The sequence below is a fragment of the Lissotriton vulgaris genome, chromosome 5, assembly GCF_964263255.1.
Source record: "Lissotriton vulgaris chromosome 5, aLisVul1.2, whole genome shotgun sequence".
NCBI lineage: Eukaryota > Metazoa > Chordata > Amphibia > Caudata > Salamandridae > Lissotriton > Lissotriton vulgaris.
This window is the reverse complement of record NC_141693.1, coordinates 899,383,173-899,407,704: the sequence shown is the minus strand read 5'-3', so window position 1 is coordinate 899,407,704 and position 24,532 is coordinate 899,383,173. Positions and strand designations below refer to the sequence as shown.

The following is a 24,532-nucleotide window of genomic DNA, read 5'->3' as shown; positions in this document are numbered from 1 at the left end:
AGAGTCGACATGGCTCACATCCCTGTGTGCCATGCCCACAAAAAACTGCCCTGACATACATCAGTCACCCCTCTAGCTGGGGGCCCTATGCCAGTGGTGAGGGTATAGATGCATGTACAGGAGCCCTGTACCCCTACAGTACCCAGGGCCATTCCTGGGCACTGTAAGTGCAGTGCTGTTATTAAGAGTGTATGGTGCTGGGAGGTTTCATTACGAACTCCACAGCACCATAATGGCTACACTGAAGACTGAGAAGTTTGGAATCAAACATCTCAGCACATTAAACCCACACTGATGCCAGTGTGGGATTTAATGTAAAATGCACAACAGAGGGCATCTTAGAGATGCCCCCTGAAACTCGACCAACTCCCAGTGACCCGACTGAGTGGCTGCCGAGGCGGCCACCCCCAGACATATTTATGAACCCCTGCCGCTCTCGGGGGCCTGAAACAATGCACATCCTGGGATGAGGTGCCAAGCCTCCTCCGCCAGGATGGGAAGGGTTCACGAAGGAGAAGCTTCAAAGGCATACCGCCTTTGTGAGCCTCTCCAGACCACTTGCTGTACTCAGCAACTGGTCCCCACTGGTTCTACCCCCCACTTTGGGCAGGAGACCCGGCGGTAAAAACAAAGTGAGGAAGAGAGGTGTGCCCACTTCTGCCAACTCCACCCCTAGGGTGTGGGAGGCAAGGTGAAGCACCACCTTGAGTCCCTGACCTTTACCTACCTCTAACGCCCCTAAATTTAGTATTTAGGGGCACCCTGAACCTTCATTCCTCAGATCCAGCAACGACAAGAGAAGAATAACGAGAAGTAGTGCAGAGCTAACAAGAGGACGACGCCCACTGACTTGGGCCCAGCCCTACAGGCCTGTCTCCCCTCGAACCTGCTCCTGCCAAATTCCGGCCTGTCCAGCGGCCAGTAACCTCACAAACCCTGGAGGACCTGCCTGCATTCATTTCCCAAGCTGTTTCTCCTGTGAACACCAGATGTGTTTGAACTGCAGCTTCTGGTGCCAACCAGAAACTGCGAATCCAGCACACCCTGCACCCGCCGAGCCCGGCCCGTGTTTGAGTGAACAAACACCACGAGGAGGTCCCCCCCCGGCGATCCTGACCCGAGATCTGGCGACCCCTGACCTGCCTCAAGCCTCCAGACGAGACCTGCAGCCTCAATCCAGAGGGGCACCCCTACCGCGACCAGAGCGGGTAAGAAAATCCGACTTCCAAAGGCACCCCTGTACCAGACGCCCCACGGCCTTGTGTGCCCAACCCACGGTGCCCAACATCCCTCTACATCCCAACTTACCCCTCGAAGTGGTGGTCGCTCCTGGAAGATCCTCGTCCCCGAGAATGCAGTGTTTCTTTGTCCTGGAGAATTCCCATTGAAATCAACAGAGCACCCGACCTCAAAACAGCACCCGGATGCCCTAGAGCCGCTGAGGGTGCCCCTTTGGTGCTAACTTGGTCCCCAACGTGCCCTAAGCTTAACCTAGGAGCTTTGCTCCCACAACCCTGTGTCCTGCTTGCCAGCCGCCACCAACCAGAGTCACCCTATCTCCCATTGGATAACATTGGGCCTCAACACTCTGCAGCCGGCCGCCCGAGTGCCGCTGAGGGTGCAAATGTGCATCACTGACCCTGGGAGACCCCCGAGTCTAACCTCAGAACCCTAACTCAAAAGACGGATTACTTACCTTGAAACAAATAACTAATTTTTCCTCATAGGATAACATTGACACTTTTTCTCCCAAAATGTTTTGAAGGGTCGACTTTTGAAAACTGCAAATATTCCTTAAAAATCAGACCAATAACGAAAAAGCATTTTCTCAACTGTTTTCAGGAAATGTCCCAGTGCTGAATCTAGGATCCAGCACTGAGTAAGAAAAAGTAACGGTAACCTAACTTACCTGCTAACCCTAGGAGCTTTGCTCCCACAACCCTGCTAAGTGAATTTCCTCCCATAGGATAACATTGGTGATTCTATGTGAAAAAGTTTCTGTCAACTTTTGAAATACAATAATATTCCTTAAAAATCGTAACTTTAACCAAAACACATTTCCTCGCCGGTTTTCAGGAAATGTCCCAGGACTGAATCCAGGATCCTGTCCTGTGTTAGCAAAAGTAATCTGAAACGTAATTAACTGTATTTTACTTAAAAAGCCCTTTCAATTGAATGTACTATACCTGCAATGTGTTGCTAACTGCTTTCTTAAAACTGTAACCAAAACCAGTACATGTTACACTACTAGTTTGAACTGTGTTCATACAGGTAATTTACTACTGAAAAGCATTTTTATGCTTACCTGCACCAGGCTTGCTTGGTTCTAGAAGGAAAATGCTACTTACCAGTATGCATCTGTTCTTGGCATGTAGAGCTGCAGAGTTGTATACTTCGCATTAGATCGCCACCTAGTGTTGGGCTCGGATGATTGCATGTTGTTGTCGTCTAGGAAGAAGTCTTTGTAGTTACGAAATAGGTGAGTCCTCCCTTGGACGATAGTGCGCATGGCATCGGCTCCATCCTTAGATTGTTTTTCGCCATAATGGGAAATGATGGAGTTAGTAGAAAGAAGAAAGTATGTCCATGCATGTATATTTAATCAAGATAAAACTGGCGCAGACACAGGCCCCGGGGAGGCGGGAGGGCGTGTACAACTCTGCAGCTCTACATGTCAAGAACAGATGCATACTGTTAAGTAGCATTTTCCGTTCGAGGCATATGAGCTGCAGATTGTACACTTCGCATTGATTATGCAGCAGTGTCTTCCCTAGCGGTGGTCACCTGTGTCTGTTGCAGTAGTTTGAAATAGAGTTTTAAGGACAGCTAGGCCTACTGTAGCTTGCTGCTTGGCTTGCAAATCAACACAGTAGTGTTTAGTGAAGGTGTGTGTTGTATACCATGTTGCTGCCTTGCAGATGTCTTCGAGGGGAATGTTCCCTAAGGAGCCTCTCCTAGTTTGCGTGTGGAGTGCGCTCTAGGAGAAACTATTAATGTATGTTTTGCTTTTTGATAGCATATTTGTAAGCATTTTAGAATCCACCTTGCAATTCCAGCTTTAGAGATGGGGTTGCCCTTATGCTACTGAGTCTGGGTTTTGGAAAAACACCGGTAATTCTACAAACTGGTTTAAATGAAACGGAGTAATGACTTTTGGAAGGAATTTAGGATTTGTTCTGAGAGGAATGATTCTCTTTAATCCTTCCATAAATGCTTTAATAGCAGGCACTCTAAATAAAGACAGATGTTGTGTATTTTGTAAATATGCTGCAATTTCTGCCAGATGGAGGCGTATAGATGAATATGCCACGCTACATTTTTGTAAATGTAGAAGGTAGCAAATTATATTTTGGATGGAAGCAACTAGGGGATCAATTTGGTTATTGTTGCGGTAAATGGCAAATCTTTTCCATTTAGCAGCATAGCAAGCCCTAGTAGTAGGTCTTCTGGCTTCTTTAATGATATTCATACAGTCTGGTGGTAGGTTAAGATAACCAAACTCTAAGACCTCAGGAGCCAGATCGCCAGATTCAGTTGGCTTGGATCTGGAGGTCTGATGTCTCTATGGTTCTGATTTAGACGTAGTTTTTGGTGTGGAACTAGGGATAGTTCTAGCAGTGTTGTATACCACGGTTGACGTGCCCATGTTGGAGCTACTAGAATCAGTTTGAGCGACTGTTGTTGTAGCTTGCGCACTATTAGTGGTAGTGGCGGAAAAGCGTACGCAAATCTGCCTGACCAGTTCATCCATATTGTATTGCCCTTGGACAGCGGATGTGGAAACCCGGCGGCATAGGTTGGGCATTTTACGTTTTTGTGCGTGGCGAACAGATCTATGTCTGGATGACCCCACTTGTGAAAGAATGGTAGAAGAACTTGCGGATGTAGTTCCCATTCGTGAATTTGTTGCGTCTCTCGACTTAACAGATCTGCTTGTGAACTCCTGGAAGGTGTTCTGCTAACAGATACACGTTTAGTGGAATGGCCCATCTCCAAATGTTCTGTGCAAGCTGGGACAGCTGTAGAGAGTGTGTCCCCCCCCAGTTTTTGTATACAGTACATGGCTGTCATGTTGTCCGTCCGGATTAAGACAGCTTTGTTTTGTACTTGGAAAGTTTTGAGCGCTAAGAATATTGCTAGCAGCTCTAGGTGGTTGATATGGAACAATCTTTGTTGAATGGTCCACTACTCTTGAGTTGTATGATGTAGGAGATGAGCTCCCCATCCTGTGAGAGATGCGTCTGCTGTAAGTACTATTTGTGGAACAGGTTCGAGGAACGGCAGCCTTTTTGTCAAGTTTTTGGTGTTCCACCACTGCAGAGAGAGATGTGTGCGGCTGTCCACCAACACCAGGTCTGTCAGTTGTCCTTGAGCCTGGTTCCACTGTTGTGCTAGACATTCTTGTAACGGACGCATTTGCAGTCTTGCATACGGTACAATAAAAATGCAAGATGCCATCATGCCTATTAGTCTCATGAACACTCTGGCTGGGAGAGAGTGTTGATGTTGAAACTTTGTGACTAAGGCTTGAATCCTCTATATCCTTGCTGGACTAGGATACGCTAGAGCTGTAGACATGTTTATTGTAGCCCCTAAATATTGATGTACACGAGAGGGCTGTAGGTGCGACTTGGTGTAGTTGATTGTGAACCCTAAGTTGTGCAACATTTGAATTGTCTGAGATGTGTGATGAACACACTGATTAAATGACTTGGCTTTTATGAGCCAATCATCTAAATATGGGAAGACATGTATCTGTTGCCTTCTGAGATGTGCTGCTACTACTGCTAGGCACTTTGTGAACACTCTTGGTGCAGTTGTTACCCTGAATGGAAGGGCTTTGAATTGATAATGTTGTCCTTCCAGTACAAACCTTAGATACTTCCTGTGAGAAGGATGTATAGGAATGTGGAAGTAGTCGTCCTTTAGATCTAGTGTTGTAAGGAAGTCGCCTTGTTGCAGCAATGGGAGCACTTGTAAAGTGATCATATGAAAATGTTCTGAGTGTATATAGTGATTGAGGGGCCTGAGGTCGAGAATTGGTCTTAGTGCCCCATCCTTTTTGGGTATTAGAAAATACAGCAAGTAAACCCCTTTCCCTTGATGTTGTAATGGAACTTTTTCTATTGCGTCCTTTTGAAGAAGTGATAGGACTTCTTGTTTGAGCAGTGTAAGATGTACTGCAGACATTGGACGCGCCTGGGTGGTATGTGTGGAGGGGTAGCTGTAAGTTCGAGGCAGCAGCCATACTGGATAATTTGTCTTACCCACTTGTCGAACAAAATACTTACCTTCAGAAACTTCCAAATCGGGCAGTCAATCACCTTGCCCACCTTCTTTCCGCCTCCGCATCCCTCAAAGGAGGAAGAGCGGCTCCACCGTCTGGACCCAAATCGTGCGCTCTCGTTTTATCTGGATCGCACTCGCCAGTTCCGGATGGATGACCAACTCTTTGTTGGTTACATGGGCCCTAAGAAGGGACGGGCGGTGCACAAGTGGACCATCTCTCGGTGGGTCGTCTTGTGTATCCAGGCTTGTTACTCCTTGGTGAAGAAGGAGCCTCCTGTTGGGCTGAGGGCCCATTCCACTCGGGCCACGGCGGCTACCACTGCTTTGGGCCGGGGTGTCCCCTTGCAGGACATCTGTCAGGCAGCTACGTGGGCATCGTTGCACACGTTTGCGAGACACTACTGCCTGGATAGCCAAGTCCGGAGGGATGGCTTCTTTGGCCGTTCCGTCCTCCAGAACTTTCTGGTGTGATTATTGGTTCGCAGACCCACCCCCCGAGTTGGTATTGCTGGGGTATCTATTCTAAGGTAAGGAATCTAATACTAACCTGTTTCTTTCAGATGAACAAGTTACTTACCTTCGGTAGATATATCTGTAAGAAACAGTAGTTAGTATTAGATTCCTTACCTCCCCACCCATCCTCCCCGTTCTGCGAACCATTATCTAGGATTGAGGTCATCCCCTTTCAGGGCCCTAGTTTCAATGACACCATTGTTGGTTTTTAACATGGCTCTGCTTTTCTGGCGCAGAAAAGCTGTGTCTAAGAACTGACGTCAGCGCGCGGAGGCGGCATCTAAGTACTTCGACGACGTCATCACGGCGCTGACGACGGACGCGGAGTCGCAGACGACGCCTACCGACGCGCAAGGGTACTGCTACGCAAAAATTTCCGGATCCAGTCTGACGCCTGGGGATATTCTAAGGTAAGGAATCTAATACTAACCTGTTTCTTTCAGATTGTTGTGATAGAATTCAAGACAGGTAGGAACTGTGTTAGTCTGCCCCCCACAGGAGTGGAGTGCTGTTGGGGGAGCAGAGGGACATCACTGTTTTGTGGAGGAAGAGGTTTGATTATTGTTGTTACCTCAACCTCTTCCTTTATTATTGTTGCCTCTATATCCTCCTCTAAAATATCCCTTACTGGAGGATGTCTGTGTATTAGATTTGTAGGAAGCTGTACGGTCTGCTCCAGTCTGTTTAAAGCCTCCTCTATAGAAGGAGCGACGAAAGGAGCCTCTAGCTTGTGTGGATTGCAAAGCTCTCCTAGATTTGGCTGTATCAGTGTCTTTCTTCATTTTCTTAAGTGCTGTCTCTACCTCTGGTCCATACAATTGATGTTGGTTGAATGGCTGATTTAAGATGGTAGTTTGCACTTCCTGCTTAAAACCTGAAATGCGTAGCCACGTATGACGTCTAAGTAGGATACTAGTGTTTATAGCTCAAGATGCAGTGTCTGCTACATCAAGTGCGCACTTGATTGAGGCATTTGAAATTAACTTGCCTTCTTGTATAAGGTTGTTTGCTGCGCCTTATATTGGTCAGGTAGATGTTGTAGTAGTGTCTCTAACTGATCATAGTGAGCCCTGTCATATCTTGCAAGGAGGGCTTGTGTGTTAGCTATACGCCATGTATTGCTAGCTTGTGCAGCTATCCTTTTGCCTGAAGCATCTACCACCTTAGATTCCTTATCAGGGGGCGGTGCTTCACCAGATGTCTGTGAGTTTGCTCTTTTTCTAGCATTTGACACAACTAGGGAATCTAAGGGTAGCTGTCCTTTAATGTAGGCAGGATCCCCAGGAGCAGGCCCATACTCAATTCTAGGGCTTAGAATCCTAGCACGTACAGGATCTTTAAATACTTCTGGAGCATGTTTGATGACCCCTTTAATCAAAGGCAGAATTTGAACAGATTTGTGTGATTGTTCAAATGTATCTAATACAAAATCTTCCTCTGCCTCATCTGAATGCATGGTGACCCCATGATAGATTGCAGCCCTATTTAGTAAGTGCCCAAAACTAATATAGTCTTCTGGGGGAGAAGGTTTTGATGGATATGACCGTGAGTCAGGAACATCTGGCATATCTTGTGGGTTTGGATACTCCCAATCTGGATCATCAATAGGGTAAGGAAAAGGCTCATCTGGGTCTGCCCCTCCCCCCATACTATACTCATCATCATTTGGAGGTGTATATGGTGAAAAATGAGGAGGAGAGTTTTCAGGAGAATTTTGAGGTGAAATGTTAAAAGGAACAGAAGATGAAGGAGAAGGAATTATAGGAGAAGAAGGGTGCATAGGAGATGTGGCAGAGTCCTTCTTGACAGGCACTGCAGGTGTAGTTGCTGTGTCTGATTTCCTCTTCCTGTGTGGTGTAGGGGATACATGGCCAGTGTTTAAACAATGTAGATCTTCTTTTCAGGTTGGAAAAGCTCTTCTGCTTGCGGAACCTTTGCCGGCGCCGATTTTTTCGGTTCCGGTTGTCGTTGCTGCTTGTCTTTAGCCTTAGGAGTTGTTACTGTGTCCTTTGGCGTAGATTTCGGCACCAAAGGTATTGTTTTCGGAGTCGTAGGCTGTTTCGAGGGCTTGAGCGCATCGGAATCAGGCCTTGTATGTTTCGGTACCGAAGATATTGTCTTCTGAGTGGAAGCTGGTTTCATCTGCTTCGAGGCGTCGGAAGCAGGCTTCATAGTTTTGTCCCTAGAAGTCGATGGTTTCGGAGCCGGGACTTCTTTCGGTTTCGGTGCGGAGGGAGCTAGTGGGATCGGCACGTGCGGCTTGCTCGGTAAGGAGCTACCGGAAGGCTTAAGTATTTTCTTCGGAGCCGGGCTCGATGTCGGGGCTTTCGAAGTGTTTTTTCGGTCGCGACTGGGCCCCGGAGTGTTGAAATTTGCCTTCGATTTGAGTGCTGGGTATGGGGCAGGGGCAGTAGTACTCATGACGATATTCCACCAGAAGGGTGGGCTGATGGGAATTTTTCCAACCCAGTGTTATCACAGTTGTGACTTGATGGTCTCACGGTCTTTAGGTCCGACGCAACACACAAACAGTTTTGTGGACCAGGCAACTCCTTTTTGTTTTTCTAGAACTCATGCTCTGACCTGATGGTATGGAGTCATCGGAGTCGTCTGTCCCAGATACGATTTGGAGATCGTCTGCATCTTCTTTGGGGACAAGCGGAACTTCTTCGTCGAAGATAGCCACTATTTCCTGAGCCGATCTCTGCATGTCATGTCGACGGGCCCTCCGATCTTGAATGGTCTTCTTGGATCGAAAGGATGCACAGGTTGTATAGCTGGATTTGTCGTGTTCTGGCGATAAGCACAGGTTACAGACCTTGTGATGATCACTGTGTGGAAACTTTGCTCCACACTTGGGGCATCTTTTGAATGGCGTCCTTCGCATGAGGTGTAGGCTTCACGGCGTGGATAGGCTCAACGGCCCACGTCGACAACCGGAATCGAGCTGATGGAGTCGAGTTGACGTTATTCGATATCGAAAGTAGTTTGGTGAAGTTTGAATACGTTTTTACACGTCGAAGTTCTTGAAAAGTAGATTTCGAACCGGAGCGGAAAAATTTCATCCGAACCCAGTGGTGGAAAAAAACAATCTAAGGATGGAGCCGATGCCCATGTGCACTATAGTCCAAAGGAGGAATCACCTACCTTGTGACTACAAAGGCTTCTTCCAAGACGTCAACAACATGCAATCATCCGAGCCCAACACCAGGTGGCGATCTAATGCTAAGTGTACAATCTGAAGCTCATATGCCTCGAACATAAAACAACACTATATTTTTTTATATAAAACAATTGGCCTAGAGTTCAGTTCTTAAGTGTGTGAGACCATTTGCTGACTGAGTGTGTACATCAAATGCTTTACACTGTCCTCTGATACTGCTTTACTGCTCGACCCAGCTACCACCTTAGAGAGTAAGGTTCTATCTAACTTTAGCCTCTGCCAAACCTCTGGAGACCCTTGGATTCTATACACACCGTACCTCATTTTGGTGCAGTATATACAGAGCCAGTTTCCTACAGGCATTTCTAAAACAACCACAATAAATCTGCGCACACCATTGCGCAGCATTTATTCTCACAATTTCATACATACCAAACTCGACCACTCTGCTCCTCCCATACCATGAATTACCACTGACACACTGATCAGGGAATCCCCCAATGCATTCTTAAGGGAGGGCAGGCCAATCTCACTAATGTAACACAAAGAGGGCACGCACTTTACACTGGACCACAGTGCTAAAGTGCCTAGAGGCCTAAAACCACAAACACCATATCAGAACTTAAGGCAAAAAGTTCAGGGGTGAACATGCTAAAAAGGGGCAAGTCCAACAGCATGCATATGATCTCCGTTTGCGTTACTTTGCTTACCATGAGTGCAGCTTCACCAGGAATTAATTTGATCCATCTTCAACTTCTGGGACTACTCTTTGGTGGACCTTTTACTACTCCAAAGAATAACCAGTGCCCACAAGTCACTTCACTGTTGTTTCCAATAAAGCGGTCCCTTGGGAAACTGTAGAGTCGAAATTAGAACAGCCATGACTACTATGCTTCCTGTCTGGTCCCTAGATTTACTTTTCCTATTTGTGTGTCCTACCCCTTCCTTTATCACTCACAGGCCCCTGGAGAGTGAGCTGAGAGATTTGGGTTCCTTTGATCTGTCCTCAAATGTGGTCTATGTCATCCTATCAGCTTGTCATTCATCCATTAAATCTATCTTTGTTGGGTGCTGGTTTCCTTTTGTTACCTGGCATACCGGGGTAGATTTTTATTTCCTCAAGGTGCGCTCACCTGTGTTTTGCATTAGTTCTTGCCTTGCAGAGCTTTTCTTTAGGCAGAGTTGAAGGTTAGTTGTGGGCCTAGATCCGTTTACTAGATTAGCCTTCAACGCCCAGTTCGTCTATTGGCATGCAGTTTCTAAAGAGGCTAGCTTGTTTCTCCTATTCTTGTTTTTTAATGCCTCAGTTGGACCTTCATTTTATAACCATGTTCTTGATGTGTACTCCCTTTCAGCCCAAGGACAGTTGTTCAGTGAGACCTCTGACGTTGAAGACTGTTTTTAGATTTTGGCTGAAACAGCATGTGAGGTTGTCGAAATGCTTTAAAAAAATAAATAAATAAAGCTCAGAACTAGCGGATAGCCTGCCCATTACTTACCACTGGTTGGCTTCCTCCTCACTCTAGTTTTCTAGCTTCTTATTGGTCAGCGCTTCCTTCCAGAGCTTCAGTGTTTGACCCTGCAGGGGGGCATGGACCTGATACAGCTTACTTTTGCAGCAAGTACCCTTTGGGTGGCCGCAAGCTACTTCAGGTACTTTTTTTTGTTTTTTACTTTTTGCAGAGCACTCAAGAGTACATGGCAGCCCGCAGTCAATTTACCTCACCTGCCCCTCCCTTGTGTTGCTTGTCTCCCACTTTCTTGTGTTGCTGCTCCCTCAACTGCACCTCCCTCATGTTGCTTTTCCCGCATGCCCTCCCGCAGTAGTTGGTTGTAGCTACACCCCCTCTCTCTTGTGTTTTCCACCTTCCTCCTCCTGCATTCCACTAGTTTGTTGCTGCTCCCCCTGCACCTCCCACATACTGCTTGCTCCCCTGTGCTCTTTTAGACATATTGCACAGCAGTGCAGAATGCTGCGCAGCATGGCTTTAAGAGAAATACAGTACTATGACATGGTCAATGCTGGTCAAGTCATAGCACTTTTTTCTTTACTTTAAGCCATGTTGCATAGCAGCCCACATTGAAGTGCAATATGTCTTTAAAAAAAAAAGAAATACATTGACCAAGTCAATAGGTCTCACACAGGTGAAACATATTGTCTTTGCGAAGGCTTGTTTTCATTGCCATCACATTGTCAAAGTGTACTAACAAACTTCAGGATTTGTCACTTCAGCTTCCCTTCACCGCATTTCTTTATTTTATAGACAAGTTAGTCCGGTGGGCAAAGGTGCGCTTTTCCTCTCTCGTTCATGTAGACCAGTCCATTCTTTTACCTGCTACTTCATCTTACCAGGGAGGAGGAATGGTTACACCATTTGAACCCTTGTAAAGCCCTATGTTTTACACTCAAAGAAGCTACGAGTCTTAGATAGACAGCCAACTTTTCTTGGGCCCACACTGGCTCCAAAATGGGAAAGCCAATTGAAATAAACACACAAAAAACAGACAATTGTTTGTATGATCTTCCTCTGTATTAAGATCTGCTACAGGAATCAGAGCTCATTCTCTTTCAAATCAAATATGGAGGAGGGCCAATCGCTAACCACCACAATCCATCTTGGGGCCCCCTTAATTACTCTTCAATGGTCCCTTGTGGAAACCCACCTGTGTGGCGGACAGAGAAGTCAGCCAAAGAGCCAGGTCTTGAGGCTCTTCCTGAAGGCGTGCAGAGTGGGGGGAGCGTCTAATGTCGGCCGGGAACTCGTTACAGGTCTTTACCGTGATGTAGGAGAAGGCTCTTCCACCCACTTGGCTCTGCGAATGCGCGGGGTTTCGGCAAGGGCGTGGTCGGCGGAGCCGTGGTTTCTCTTGGTTACGTGGAAGTAGGCCCTTTCATTGAGGTATTGGGGTCCGGTGTTGTGGAGGGATTTGTAGACGTGGGTGAGTAGTTTGAAGGTTACTCTCTTCTAGACGGAGAGCCAGTGGAGGTCTCGCAGGTGTTGGGTGATGTGTTCATGATGTGGGATGCCGAGGACTAGTCTGGCCTGGGTGTTCTGGATGGTCAGGAGTTTGCGGAGCAGAGATTTGTTGATTCTGGCGTATAGGGCATTTCCGTAGTATTTCCGTAGTCCATTCTGCTTGTTATGAGTGTGTGGGTGACGGTCTTTCTGGATTCGGGGGGGGGGATCCATTTGAAGGTCTTGTTAAGGATGCAGAGGGTGTTGAAGTAGATGGAGGCAATGGCGTTGATCTGTCGGATTATGGGGAGGGATGAGTCGAGTATGATGCAGAGGTTTCGGCCATGGTCCATGGGAGTGGGGGGTTGCCGAGAGCGGTGGGCCACAAGGTGTTGTCCAATTGCAGAGGGGGTGGGTCTGAGGACGAGAACTTCTGCCCTTCTGTCTTCACCGAGTAGAGCTTCAGGCAGCTGCTGCTCATACTGGAAGCTGAGTCTGCTGGTGTGGGGATCCTTTGTGAGGAAGAGGATGAGCTAGGTGCCGTCGGCATAGAATACTAGGCGGAGTCCATGCTGTGACTATGGCGGCGAGGGGGGGGCAAGTAGATTTTAAAAAGCGTGGGGCTGAGCGATGATCCTTGCGGTACTCCACAGTTGATCTGTGTGGTTTCGGAGAGAAAGGGTGGGAGTCTGATTCTTTGAGTTCTGCCGGTGAGGAAAAAGCAGAGCCAGTCAAGGGCGGTTCCCTGTATGCCGGCGTTGTGGAGTCTGGCGGTGAGAGTGCGGTGGGAGACGGTGTCGAAGGCTGCAGAGAGTTCTAGTAGGATAGTCATTCTGATGCAAAATGGGCAATGCAACAGAAAACACATCCTCAAGTTAGGCAGGGCCTCTGCAGAACCCTTTTAAGGACAGTCCTCCCCCCCCCCCCCCCCCCCCCCCCCCCGGGGTCCTTTTAGCATCATTCTAGTGGACAGCAGGGGTGGGGCCTTCCATCCTCCATTTCCTTTTTACTCTAGCATTTTTTTCATTGGATTCTTTGCCTTGTGATTGTCTTCTCATGCAGCTGACCCTCAAGTTCTATCCAACCTTGACTGGCCATACACCCTACCCAATACTTGCTTGCGGCATCCGTTTCTGAAACATTAAATATTACTCTTTATCTGGGTCAACAAGGATCAAAAGTGATCTCCTCTCTTAAGGATCGGAAGACATCAGCACCCATCATGCACTCTGAGACTCTATGCCATGATCTGAAGCAATGCAGATTCTCTTTAGGAGGAAGGTTTGCCAAGACCTTTGCCAATGAGGACGAGACTACCAAGAAATACTGAATGACCTCTTTCAAAAGCCCTTTCCTTATGCGAAATGGTGGGTATGGTCCCATCTATTTTTTCAATGCCATGTTGTTTTATCTGAAATAAAGGACTTCTACTGGAATCCATGTTTCTGTAATTATGGTCTTACCTCTTTCTATGCTTTTGCCAACATGACACCCAACATCTAACAGAACTTGACATACAAAACATCTCCTATACCTCCAACAATGCACTTTGGTTTCTAAAGCCTCCAGTGTTTTCTATGGTTTTTTTAAACCATCTGAGCTATGCATATGTCGGAGTTCTATCCCCATTAGTCTATGCTTGGAGTTAATGGACATGAGATGCTTGGCTGTTAGAGTGCAGTAGGCTTACAAATCAATTCCACAAAACCTAGGTTCAGGTGAGACACCGTCCTTTGGTTTTCTGGGCCAAAGATCATTTAAAATCTCAGCCTAATGACAATGCTTTTGAGCATGGTGTCATGCAGACCAAATGGTTGTGTGGGGTTATGTACCTTTCTGGCAGGATGTTTATTCCGGAAGGGATAACTTTGTCTATTGTCACAAGGACCTAATATAATGCTACGTCTTTTTCATACCCTGTACATCTGGATCACTCAAAGCTATGCTTGGTGCTATGCCTGAAAGTTATGATGACTACAGAAAAGCGCTGTGGAGCGGTTTACCAATTATTGATTTTTATTAGGAAACAGTTTTTACACTGGCCAGATGGGTTAGACAAGAGATGATTACATAGGCATTGGCATCTCGTGTTTTGGAGCTCACTCAAAGAGGGGTGAAATAGTTTATAAGGAGTTATGTCGTCCCTATAACATGTTGGTGGATTAGCCAACAGAATCCACCATTTAAGAAGTTTCACTTCAAACTAGTGGTGGATATGATCGCAATGATATCAGCAAGCTTTGAACTTGCAAAATCCTCACTTAAGGATCACACCATAAAGTGTAAAATGTTTTATCATGACATGAGGTTATGATTTTATTAAGGACAAGAAGGCAAGGATTATTCCTATAAGCAGCAAGCTAAGCTGATATTGTATGGATAATGTAGTGTCTCTTCATAAGAATGAGTTTTTCAGAGAAAGTGTGCCATTTCTTAGATTTCTTGCAAAGAAGGTTTTGTTTGAGTTATGTGAAATGGTGTGGTAAAGAAACTATGTAAGTGCATCATAAAGAGCTCACAGGAATCACGCACTTTGTCAATTTTAGGTGGAAAACTGAAGCCAAAATAAAAAGCAAATGTTATTGTCGAAAAAATAGCAAACCAAGTGGTGCAAAGAAAGAGAAACCGCTGGGGAAATCCTTCAGTACTTATGAACTATGTTTGGTTATTCACATTCTGAAAAAGTGATGGGACATGTTCCAATCCCAGCTAAGGGAAATGTCGTTGATATTTTTAATTTCTTGGCAAGCTGTTGAGTAGTTATAAGGAAAGAGAAGAACAAGTTACTTACCTTCGGTAAAGCTTTTTCTGGTGGATACAGTATCTGCCTGTGGATTCCTCACCTTGTGAATATCCCCTGCGCCAGCAACATTCGGAAACTTTTGTAGCTCCCCACGCCGACGAGGACGTAGACGACGTCACAAAGGCACGACTCCACTCGCGACCTCGCTGACATCAATGGACCCATAGGAGAGTCTCGTCGGCGTGATGACGTCAGTTCCGCCCTTTTTTCCGTGCCCCCGAGGCACATGGATGGACCGACATGAATAGGTACAGTATACACAGTATTCAAACCAACACACATAGTGTAAAATCAATGCAAAAAGCATGAACAATTAAACATCCCATTGAAAGAAACAACCGTAACATAACAAGATTACAGGTATAGAAGAGTGGACAAACGGGGAGGCGGGTGGATCAGTGAGGAATCCACAGGCAGATACTATATCCACCAGAAAAAGCGTTACCGAAGGTAAGTAACTTGTTCTTTTGATGGATACATCTGCCAGTGGATTCCTCACCTTGTGAATTGAATCCCACAGCATTCCCCACTCCCAGAGGAGGGTGTCCACTCCCCTATACCAAGAAATCCTGAAGGACAGAACGCGCAAAGTGACCGTCCCTCCTCACTTTGGAATCTAAGCAGTAATGCTTCGCGAAAGTGTGGAGGGAGACCCAAGTTGCCGCTCTACAAATGTCCTCTACAGGTATACCCCTAGACAAATCAGAAGTAGAAGACTTTGCTCTAGTAGAGTGAGCTCTTATACCCTCTGGGGGTTCCTTACCAGCCAGGGCGTAGCAGATCTTGATGCACAAGATAATCCATCTGGAAAGTGTGCGCTTGTGCACCGCTCTTCCTTGCCTGCAGCCAGCAAATCCAACTAAGAGCTGGTCGTCCACATAATAGTCTATGGTCCTATCGAGATAAAAGCTCACCGCCCTCTTAGGGTCCAGGCGGTGAAGCCGCTCCTCCTCCTTGGAAGGGTGAGGTGAGGGGGAGGATGGAAGGTAGGAAGGGTAATGGACTGCCCCAGATGGAAAGGCAGAAAAGCAGCCCTGGTTCTGAGAATCATTCTTTCAGCATGAATGGTGAAGAATGGGGGTTTCGAACTCAGAGCTTGAAGCTCACTTACCCTTCTTGCCGAGGTAATTGCAACCAGAAAAAGTCTTGAAAGGCAGTAGTCTCAAGGGACACTTGTGCAAGGGTTCAAAGGGAGAACCCATCAAGTAGGTTAAGACAAGATTTAAGCCCCATTGATGCACAATAAAAGGAGTGGGCGGATATTTGTTGGTAAGACCCTTAATGAACGTAAAACAATAGGTGACTTAAATAAAGAGGGTTGGTCCGGCAAACAAAGGAATGCCGACAAGGCCGATAAATAACCTTTTACAGTAGCCACAGCAAAACCCTGCTGGGCTAGAGAAAGAGCAAACTGAAATATGTTGGATAAACGGGCCCTTAAGGGGTCAATAGACTTCTCCCCACACCATGATACAAACTTGGACCACGTGTAACAATAAATTGACTTGGTGGAAATGCCGCCTAGCCGATAAAATAACATCCACCACGTCAGGCGGGAGAGAAAAAGAATTTAGGTTGCCCCGTTCAATCTCCAGTCATGACGGTGTAAGCTCTGGAGGTGGCGGTGTAGAATCTGCCCCTGCGACTGCGAGAGGAGGTCTGCCCTGAGAGGGAGACGGAGCGGCAGGCACGAGGAGAGGTGGAGAAGATCTGTGTATCACACCCTTCTTGGCCAAAATGGGGCGATCGATATGACTTGGGCCCGGTCTTGGCGAATCTTCCTCAGAACCTAAGGAATCAGGGGTATGGGAGGAAACGCGTAAAGGACTTGCGAGCTCCAACTCAACTGAAACGTGTCCCCCAAAGCTCCCTGTATCGGATACTGGAGACTGCAGAATGACAGGCAGTGAGCGTTCTCTTGAGTGGCAAACAGGTCCACCCGAGAAATTCCCCACGACCGGAAGACATGACGAACCACCTCCGGATGAAGCCTCCACTCGTGGTCGGCAGAGAACTGCCGACTAAGACTGTCTGCATGTACGTTCAGAACTCCTACCAGATGATTTACCGTCAGACAAATCTGATGGTCCTGAGCCCAGGACCAGAGACTCAGAGCCTCTCTGCAGAGACTACGCGACCCCACTCCTCCCTGTTTGTTGACATACCACATTGCGGTAGTGTTGTCCGTTAGGACTTGAACTGACTGACCGCAAAAGGAAGGGAGGAAGGCTTTGAGCACTAAACGTATTGCCCGCAACTCTAGAAGGTTGATGTGAAGCAACCTTTCCTCCAGAGACCAAAGACCCTTGATCTCCAGGTCTCCCAAATGAGCACCCCACCCTAGAGTGGATGCATCCGTTATCACCGTGGCCACCGATGGAGGTAAGTGGAAGGGCTTTCCCCGAGACAGATTGCCTTCCACTCTCCACCAAGATAGATCCACTGCAGCTTCTCTGGAGATCCTCACAGACTCCCTGAGATATCCATTGTGCTAATACCACTGCCTACGGAGGCACCACTGGAGTGCCCTCATGTGCCAGCGTGCATGGTTGACCAACAGAATGCAGGAAGCAAACAGACCGAGCAGGCAAAAGACCTTCAGGACTGGAACGACCGCTCCATTGTAAAATAAGGGAATCATTTCCTGAATGTCGAAAACCCTTTGAGGAGGAGGGAATGCTCAACACACAGTAGTGTCCAGTACTGCCCCTATGAACAGGTTGCGCTGAGAGGGCACCAGGTGAGACTTGGGCACATTTATCGAAAAACCCAACTTGTACAACAGCTGAATTGTCACGCGACCCCGCTTTGATCAGTCAGTCGTCGAGATAGAGGAAAGCTGGAATCCCCGATCTTCTGAGATGGGCTGCCACCACTGCCATCACCTTGGTGAAGACTCGAGGTGCAGTAGTAAGTCCAAACGGGAGGACCGCAAACTGATAATGTTGCGACCCCACCGTAAAACGGAGATAGTTCCTGTGTGACTTCAGGATCGGGATATGAAAATATGTGTCCTGCAAGTCGATAAACACGATCCAGTCCTCTTGCTGCAGCGCTTGAAGAACCTGCGCTAGGGTGAGCATCTTGAACTTTGCTTGCTTCAGAAAAAGATTCAAGATCCTGAGATCCAGGATTAGACGTAACCTGCCGTTTTTCTTGGGTATAAGGAAATACCGGGAGTAGCATCCCTGACCCCTTTCCTGCTCTGGAACAACTTTCATTGCGCCTTTTCTCAACAAAGTCAGGACTTCTTCCTGCAGGAGAAGAAGGTGTTCCTCCGAGCAAGCCCCTTGGCAAGGAGGGTAATTTGATCTAGAACCCAAAGGTCTGTAGTGACCGATTAGCAATATTGTAGAGAATGGGTAAGCCAACTCCTGACAGGACCAGCATGATCCAGAATACTGAATCTACGGCTGCTTTGCTGTGGTAAGAGGTGTTGAGGTAGAGGAGGAGGGCTGACGACCTTGTGGGCGACCTCTGTTCCTGCCCCAATAAGATTTATATAGGGTGTTCTGCTGCTGAGGCTGCTTGTAGGACCGAAATGACGACCTTCTGAAGCCCCTGTACCTTCTATAAGAAGAACCCCTAGACTGTGTCTGCAGACCCACTTAGCCGTAGCCTTCCTATCCTTAAATCTCTCCAAGGCTGCATCAGTCTTCTTTCCAAAAAGACCTGAACCATCAAATGGAAGGTCAAAAAGAGTTGCCTGGACATCTTGCGAAAACTCCGCAGATTTAAGCCATGCACTCCTCCTAGATGCAACCGAAGACCCCATTATCCTGGCTACAGAGTCCATTGTATCAAGTCCACTTTGAATGACTTGCTTTGCAGCTGCCTGAGTGTCAGACAAGACCTCATCAAAGTTCTTTCTATCATCCTCTGACAACTTCGGGGCCAGTTGACTTACAGAATCCATTAAAGCATGGACATATCTGCCCAAAAGGCAAGTGGCAATGGTGGATTTGAGAGCCATAGAAGCTGATGAAAATACCTTTTTAGAAGCCTGATCCTTTCTCTTAGACTCTCTATCTCCAGGAGTCTGTGGAAAAGCTCCAGCTGATTTCTTTGAGCATGCAGCCTGAATAACCAAACTCTCAGGCACAGGATGAGAAGATAAAAACTCCGGATCACCTGGAGCCGTCCTATAACGTCTGGCAACTGACCTCGAAACTGCAGGAGCAGAAAGGGTTTTTGCCAAACATCCAAAATCGGCTCTGTAATAGCTTCATTAAAAGGAAGCAAGGGCTAAATGACTGTAGAAGGAGAATGAAGCACCTCCGTTACAATATTGGACTTAAATTCTGTAGTAGTGAGTTGCAAGTTCAAAAGATCAGCAGCCTTACGAATCACAACATGGTAAGGAACCACATCCTTGGAAAGAACATCAGAAGGAGGTGAAAATTCCCATTCTGGAGATAAATCCAAACCATTTGCCTCCCTTAGATCTTCGAAAAGGTCCTCAGATTCATGAAGCTCTCCTTCCTCCTCCATCTCATTTTGTCTATATTGCTGCTCCTCCAGCAACCTCTGTGCCTCAAGTCTGGACCTCACCTTTGGGGCCAACGGAGTCATACACGGATACGACGGATTGGAACCGGCGTCGAACTCGGATCCAGCGGCGCCTTCAAAGTCGAACGAGGCCGATGGAGCCCGAGATGGAGAAATCGACATCGGCGCGGGGTCGAAGTTCTCAGCACCAGAAAATGCCCTGAAGGAGAGGCAGGAAGAAATGGCATGAACGAAACTGGAGCATACGCTTGTGGAACTCCCAAATTGAATGCCATAGGACCCCTGCACCAGAGGGGTAGATTGCCCTCGCCAAGACTCCGTACATCGCATTAAGGTAATGCGACAGATCTTGCCCTGGACCAGGAAATGAAGGTTACTCGCCTGGCATAGGCATAGGAGACACCTGATTCGGGCCAGCCGGCGCCGACGGTATATCCACTGGAGTCGATGGCCTTTCAGGTACAGGCACCTCTTTCACAGGAAGCAAAGAATGTACCGAAGAAGGCAAAGGGTTCGGCGCCGGTGACTGCTCCGCAGACCGCACCAGTGACTGCGCCGGTGAATCCACTGGAGCAACAACTCTCACTGGGGATCGAGAGGGAGATATATATCCTTCCGATGTTGATGATCCTTCGAGGTCGACGACTGAACTTCCTCCGATCTGCGTCGAGAGCCATGCCTCTTCTTCTTATTATTTTTCTTGGACTTTGAAACATGACCTGACATCGACCCCAACCTCGACCTGGCCTTCGATTCCCTCCAACCTCTCTTCTCTTTTTGAACTTTCGCCATAAACAGCTTGGCTTCCCTTTCTTTCAAAGCCTTCGGGTTCATCTTCCTACAGGAAGAACAATCCTCAACATCATGGTCAGATGACAAACACCATACACAATCGTCATGTGGATCCGTTATGGACATATGTCCACTGCACTCCCTGCAAGGCTTAAAACCTGATTTTCTAGAAGACATCCTTGAGAAAAAGAGAGAACAGGATACAACTGGAATAAAAGAAAGTAACAAGCTATGGAGAGTCCCAGAAACCGTTGGCGTCGACGGCGCGGAAAAAAGGGAACTGACGTCATTACGCCGACGAGGCTCTCTTATGGGTCCAGGACATCAGCGAGGTCGGGAGCGGAGTCATGCCGTTGTGACGTCGTCTACGTCCTCGTCGGCGTGGAGAGCTACAAAAGTTTCCGAATGTTGCTGGCGCAGGGGATATTCACAAGGTGAGGAATCCACTGGCAGATGTATCCATCAGAAAATGCATTATCCTTGGCTTTGTCTTCATCGTAGAATCTCATCGTTCCATCATGATAGCTAGAAAATTTAAGATTCTTGGTTATCCCATTCAGAGATGAGTTGTTTATGTTGCAAGGGTATAAGTCAAATGATATTAAAAGCAAGAGGTCGCAAAAGAGATTAATTGCTTGCTACATGTCAGGGAACAAACCTTGCACATGGTGTTGTTCAATCTAAAAACAATGAATCCCACAAGTACACACTTAAGCAAAAGAATACAATTAAATCCCCCAGTGAAATCAGAGTAGGACACACACACGAGTGGAGATGCACATTCTTATCACTTTCAATTACTGTGTACAACCTGCCATGCATACAAAGTTTAGTCACTGAAAATAACTTCAGTAACTGGTCTGAGAAAAGCGAAAGCTAAATAACTAAATCATAAAGGGCGTGTAGTCTCTCACCATCAAGAGCTTCTTTCAATTCATCTTTTGTCCAGGCCACTTCAGTCATGAGCAATCGCAGGTAGTACATAGCATGCTGATGAGGCTGCTCCGCTCGGAAATTGTTCAGAGATCTCATGTACTATTGAAAGATAAAAATACATGTTATTATTATGTGGGGTAGTTGTAAAGTGCTGTGTTTCATGTTGCTTTTGGCTACACTTCTGTAAAAACAATAACATTCTTCTGTGACCAATGGCAAGTAAGGTATTTCAGAACAGGTACGTGGGTTTGGCCTGCAAAACACACAAGATGATGGACGGAATGTTGCACAATGGCAAAACATTCACCCCCAGTCACAGATCTGGGTTTAATCCATCGTTATTTTGCTCACCAAGCCACCCCAGTTCAGACATGACCATATGCAAATCAGTCTTGACCCTGCGACTCATGGGAACAGTCCAGCCCGAACTGCCAAGCCATGTCTTCCCTGGACCGGAATCAAGCATCCTAGGACCGGTTTCTGGCCATCAGCCGTCTTCAACCAGGATAGCTTGACTCCAGTGGCTTAGTGAGCATGGGACCCACGTCTGGGCATACCCTTCCCACATAGGATGAACAGCAAAACACACAAGATGATCGACGGAATGTTGCACAATGGCAAAACATTCACCCCCAGTCACAGATCTGGGTTTAATCCATCGTTATTTTGCTCACCAAGCCACCCCAGTTCAGACATGGCCATATGCAAATCAGTCTTGACCCTGTGCCTCATGGGAACAGTCCAGCCCGAACTGCCAAGCCATGTCTTCCCTGGACCGGAATCAAGCATCCTAGGACCGGTTTCTGGCTATCAGCCGTCTTCAGCCAGGATAGCTTGACTCCAGTGGCTTAGTGAGCACGGGACCCACGTCTGGGCATACCCTTCCCACATAGGGTGAACAGCAAAACACACAAGATGATGGACGGAATGTTGCACAATGGCAAAACATTCACCCCCAGTCACAGATCTGGGTTTAATACATCGTTATTTTGCTCACCAAGCCACCCCAGTTCAGACATGGCCATATGCAAATCAGTCTTGACCCTGTGCCTCATGGGAACAGTCCAGCCCGAACTGCCAAGCCATGTCTTCCCTGGAACGGAATCGAGGATCCTAGGACCGGTTTCTGGATATCAGCCGTCTTCAGCCAGGATAGCTTGACTCCAGTGGCTGAGTGAGCATGGGACCCACGTCTGGGCATATCCTTCCCACATAGGGTGAACAGCAAAACCTGATATGGATATGTAGTGGTATCTACTAGATATTTAAGCAAAGATTTATTCAAATGCCACTGCCAATGCCTTTTGTCACCCCGAGTGGGACGGGTATGCCCAGTCGTGGGTCCCATGCTCTCCATGCCACTGGACTCAAGCTATCCTGGCTGAAAGGGGTAAAACCCCGAAACCGGTCCTAGGATGCTTGTTTCCAGTCCAGGGAGGACCTTGCCTGGCAGTTCGGGCTGGACTGTTCCCATTGGGCGCAGGGTCAAGACTGATTTGCATATGGCTGGGTCCAAACTGGAATGGCATGGTGAGCAAAAAAACGATGGATTTAGGCCCAGATCTCTGTACTGGGGTGAATGTACGACATTGTTCTGCATTCTGTCCATCAATTGTGTTTACTGCTATATTCAATCAGTTCAACATTAGAAATGCCCAGAAATGACATGATTAACCTGGCGCTTGCTGACCCCAGGTCCAAATACTAAAGCCATGCTTAATAGAGTGCGAAAGAAAATTGGGTGGTTTGAAGGTATAGTTTTGATACGTTGGAGGTCAGAAAAGGTAAAAGAGATATTACCAACCCTTGGTGCGAGGTCATGACTGACATTCTCTGCACCTACAGAGGTAGTGCGAGAACATGAACATCACATCATCCACAACCAAGTGGTTAAATGTGGAAGTGGTAAACGTCCAATTGATCATATTTTGAATTCATGGAGAATTAGGATTAGGGAGATGCAGCTGTAAATGAGGGGTGAAGTAACAAGTTTGTTCGAGAGGCAGTTCGCAAATTGATGCTCCACACCAAAGTTCCACTAAGTGTCCTAATTCCCAATTATTTTTTAAAGCTGCTTAACAACCAATAAAATGATGACTCCCTAGCAAAACTCGAGGATTAGCAGATCTCTGAATCAATGGCCTTGGACTTCAAACATCTGAAATTATATTTTTTTGTGGTATTCCACTTTGAATAGGAAAACGTTGCGCTTTTTAACAAACACTCCTAGGCTTCAGTAAACACATTTCTCCAAAGGGCCAACATAAAGCAAATAGATGGTTCTGTTATGAGTGTTCTGAAATGCAGAAAATGGTATCTTGAGATCGTGAGTTTATGTCGAGAGGTCACACTACTGAGTATTTGGCTCAGAAATTAAGATACAAAACTCTTACAGAAGAAAAGAAAACAAAATCCCAAAATTTGGTATGACTGCATGAAATTATAAACACCATAAGCAGAAATAATTATGGCTTATGGTTAACATGAGTTCAATAAAACTATCTGGGCTTCTCTTGAGCATATTTTCCTTTAAGGCAATTACTCAAAAATATACTTTTTATAGTAAAACCTGTAGATAAAAACATATATTTTGCAGAAGGAAAAAAAAGCAGATATTTTTAGGGATCATGTCACATTTTCTGAATTTAAGTATCTTTCTTTCGTAGCTGCACGTTCCACATGAAGCGAGCTCTGATTTGGGGGACTGCCTAAATAAGACACAAGAGGGCATAAAGGAAGTTCAGGATCCTCATAAGCCAGTAGTACCTTAAAAGAAATCTCACAGGATTTAACTGGCAATGTACGGCTAGTACAATGAATGGGATTAAGACTGAAGGATTTCTGGTGAGCAAAAGAAAAGTCCACAACTTGAAAGGACTCCACTTAATACTCAGGAACTAACTCCTGAGTCTAAAAAAGCAGAGGTGTGCTTTAGAGAATATCCTGTGAGAATAGGACTCACACACCCAGGGATCGTAATAGTGAGGAAGGGTTTCAAGCATAGACACCACAATACAGTTCCCAAAACATTCATGTGTGGTGGCTATTAGAAACCATCATAAAACCTCTGGTATGCACACTAAGGCTTTTTTGTTCTTTTTTTTGCAATTTAACAGGGAGAAAAAACAAGTTACATTGTGGTTCTCCGGTATTAATATCTTGTAAAGATTCACATGCTTGAATCTTCCCTGTCGCCATGGTGTCCCACTGTAAAAGTATTAAAAGCAGTGCTAAGGCCTTAGCATTAATCTCCACTGTCAAACCAATACACATTGTCCCCACAAACAAAATATGATGGATGTGGCATACAAATCTTCTGCACATCCATAGTTGTTGGGTATGTCAGTATCATACAATGTAACATGTGCTCAAATGGGCCAGAAACACTATGCCACATGACTGGAGTATTTCTGTGGGTCTGCTGATGAAGCAGGTCCAATGAATTTCAAAGGTCCAGCAGTGACTGTGTTATTCGTTCATAACTGAATTTTCTTTTTCTGTAGCCACAGAAGCAACTACCCTCTTGGTCTTTGAGAGTTTGGGGCAGAAAAGGTACTGTAGTATTGCAGT

At 46.5% G+C, this 24,532-nt stretch overlaps 1 protein-coding gene across 2 annotated transcripts in view; it reads right to left on the bottom strand.

Moving 5' to 3' along the window:
- The window catches only part of IDE (insulin degrading enzyme), a 996,582-nt gene that overhangs the window by 379,685 nt on the left and 592,365 nt on the right, over positions 1-24,532 (bottom strand). For both annotated transcript variants that reach the window (XM_086922493.1, XM_086922494.1), the window contains exon 16: positions 20,941-21,061. In XM_086922493.1, the coding sequence (XP_086778619.1) occupies positions 20,941-21,061 (121 nt within the window). The remainder of the gene's footprint in view (positions 1-20,940; positions 21,062-24,532) is intronic.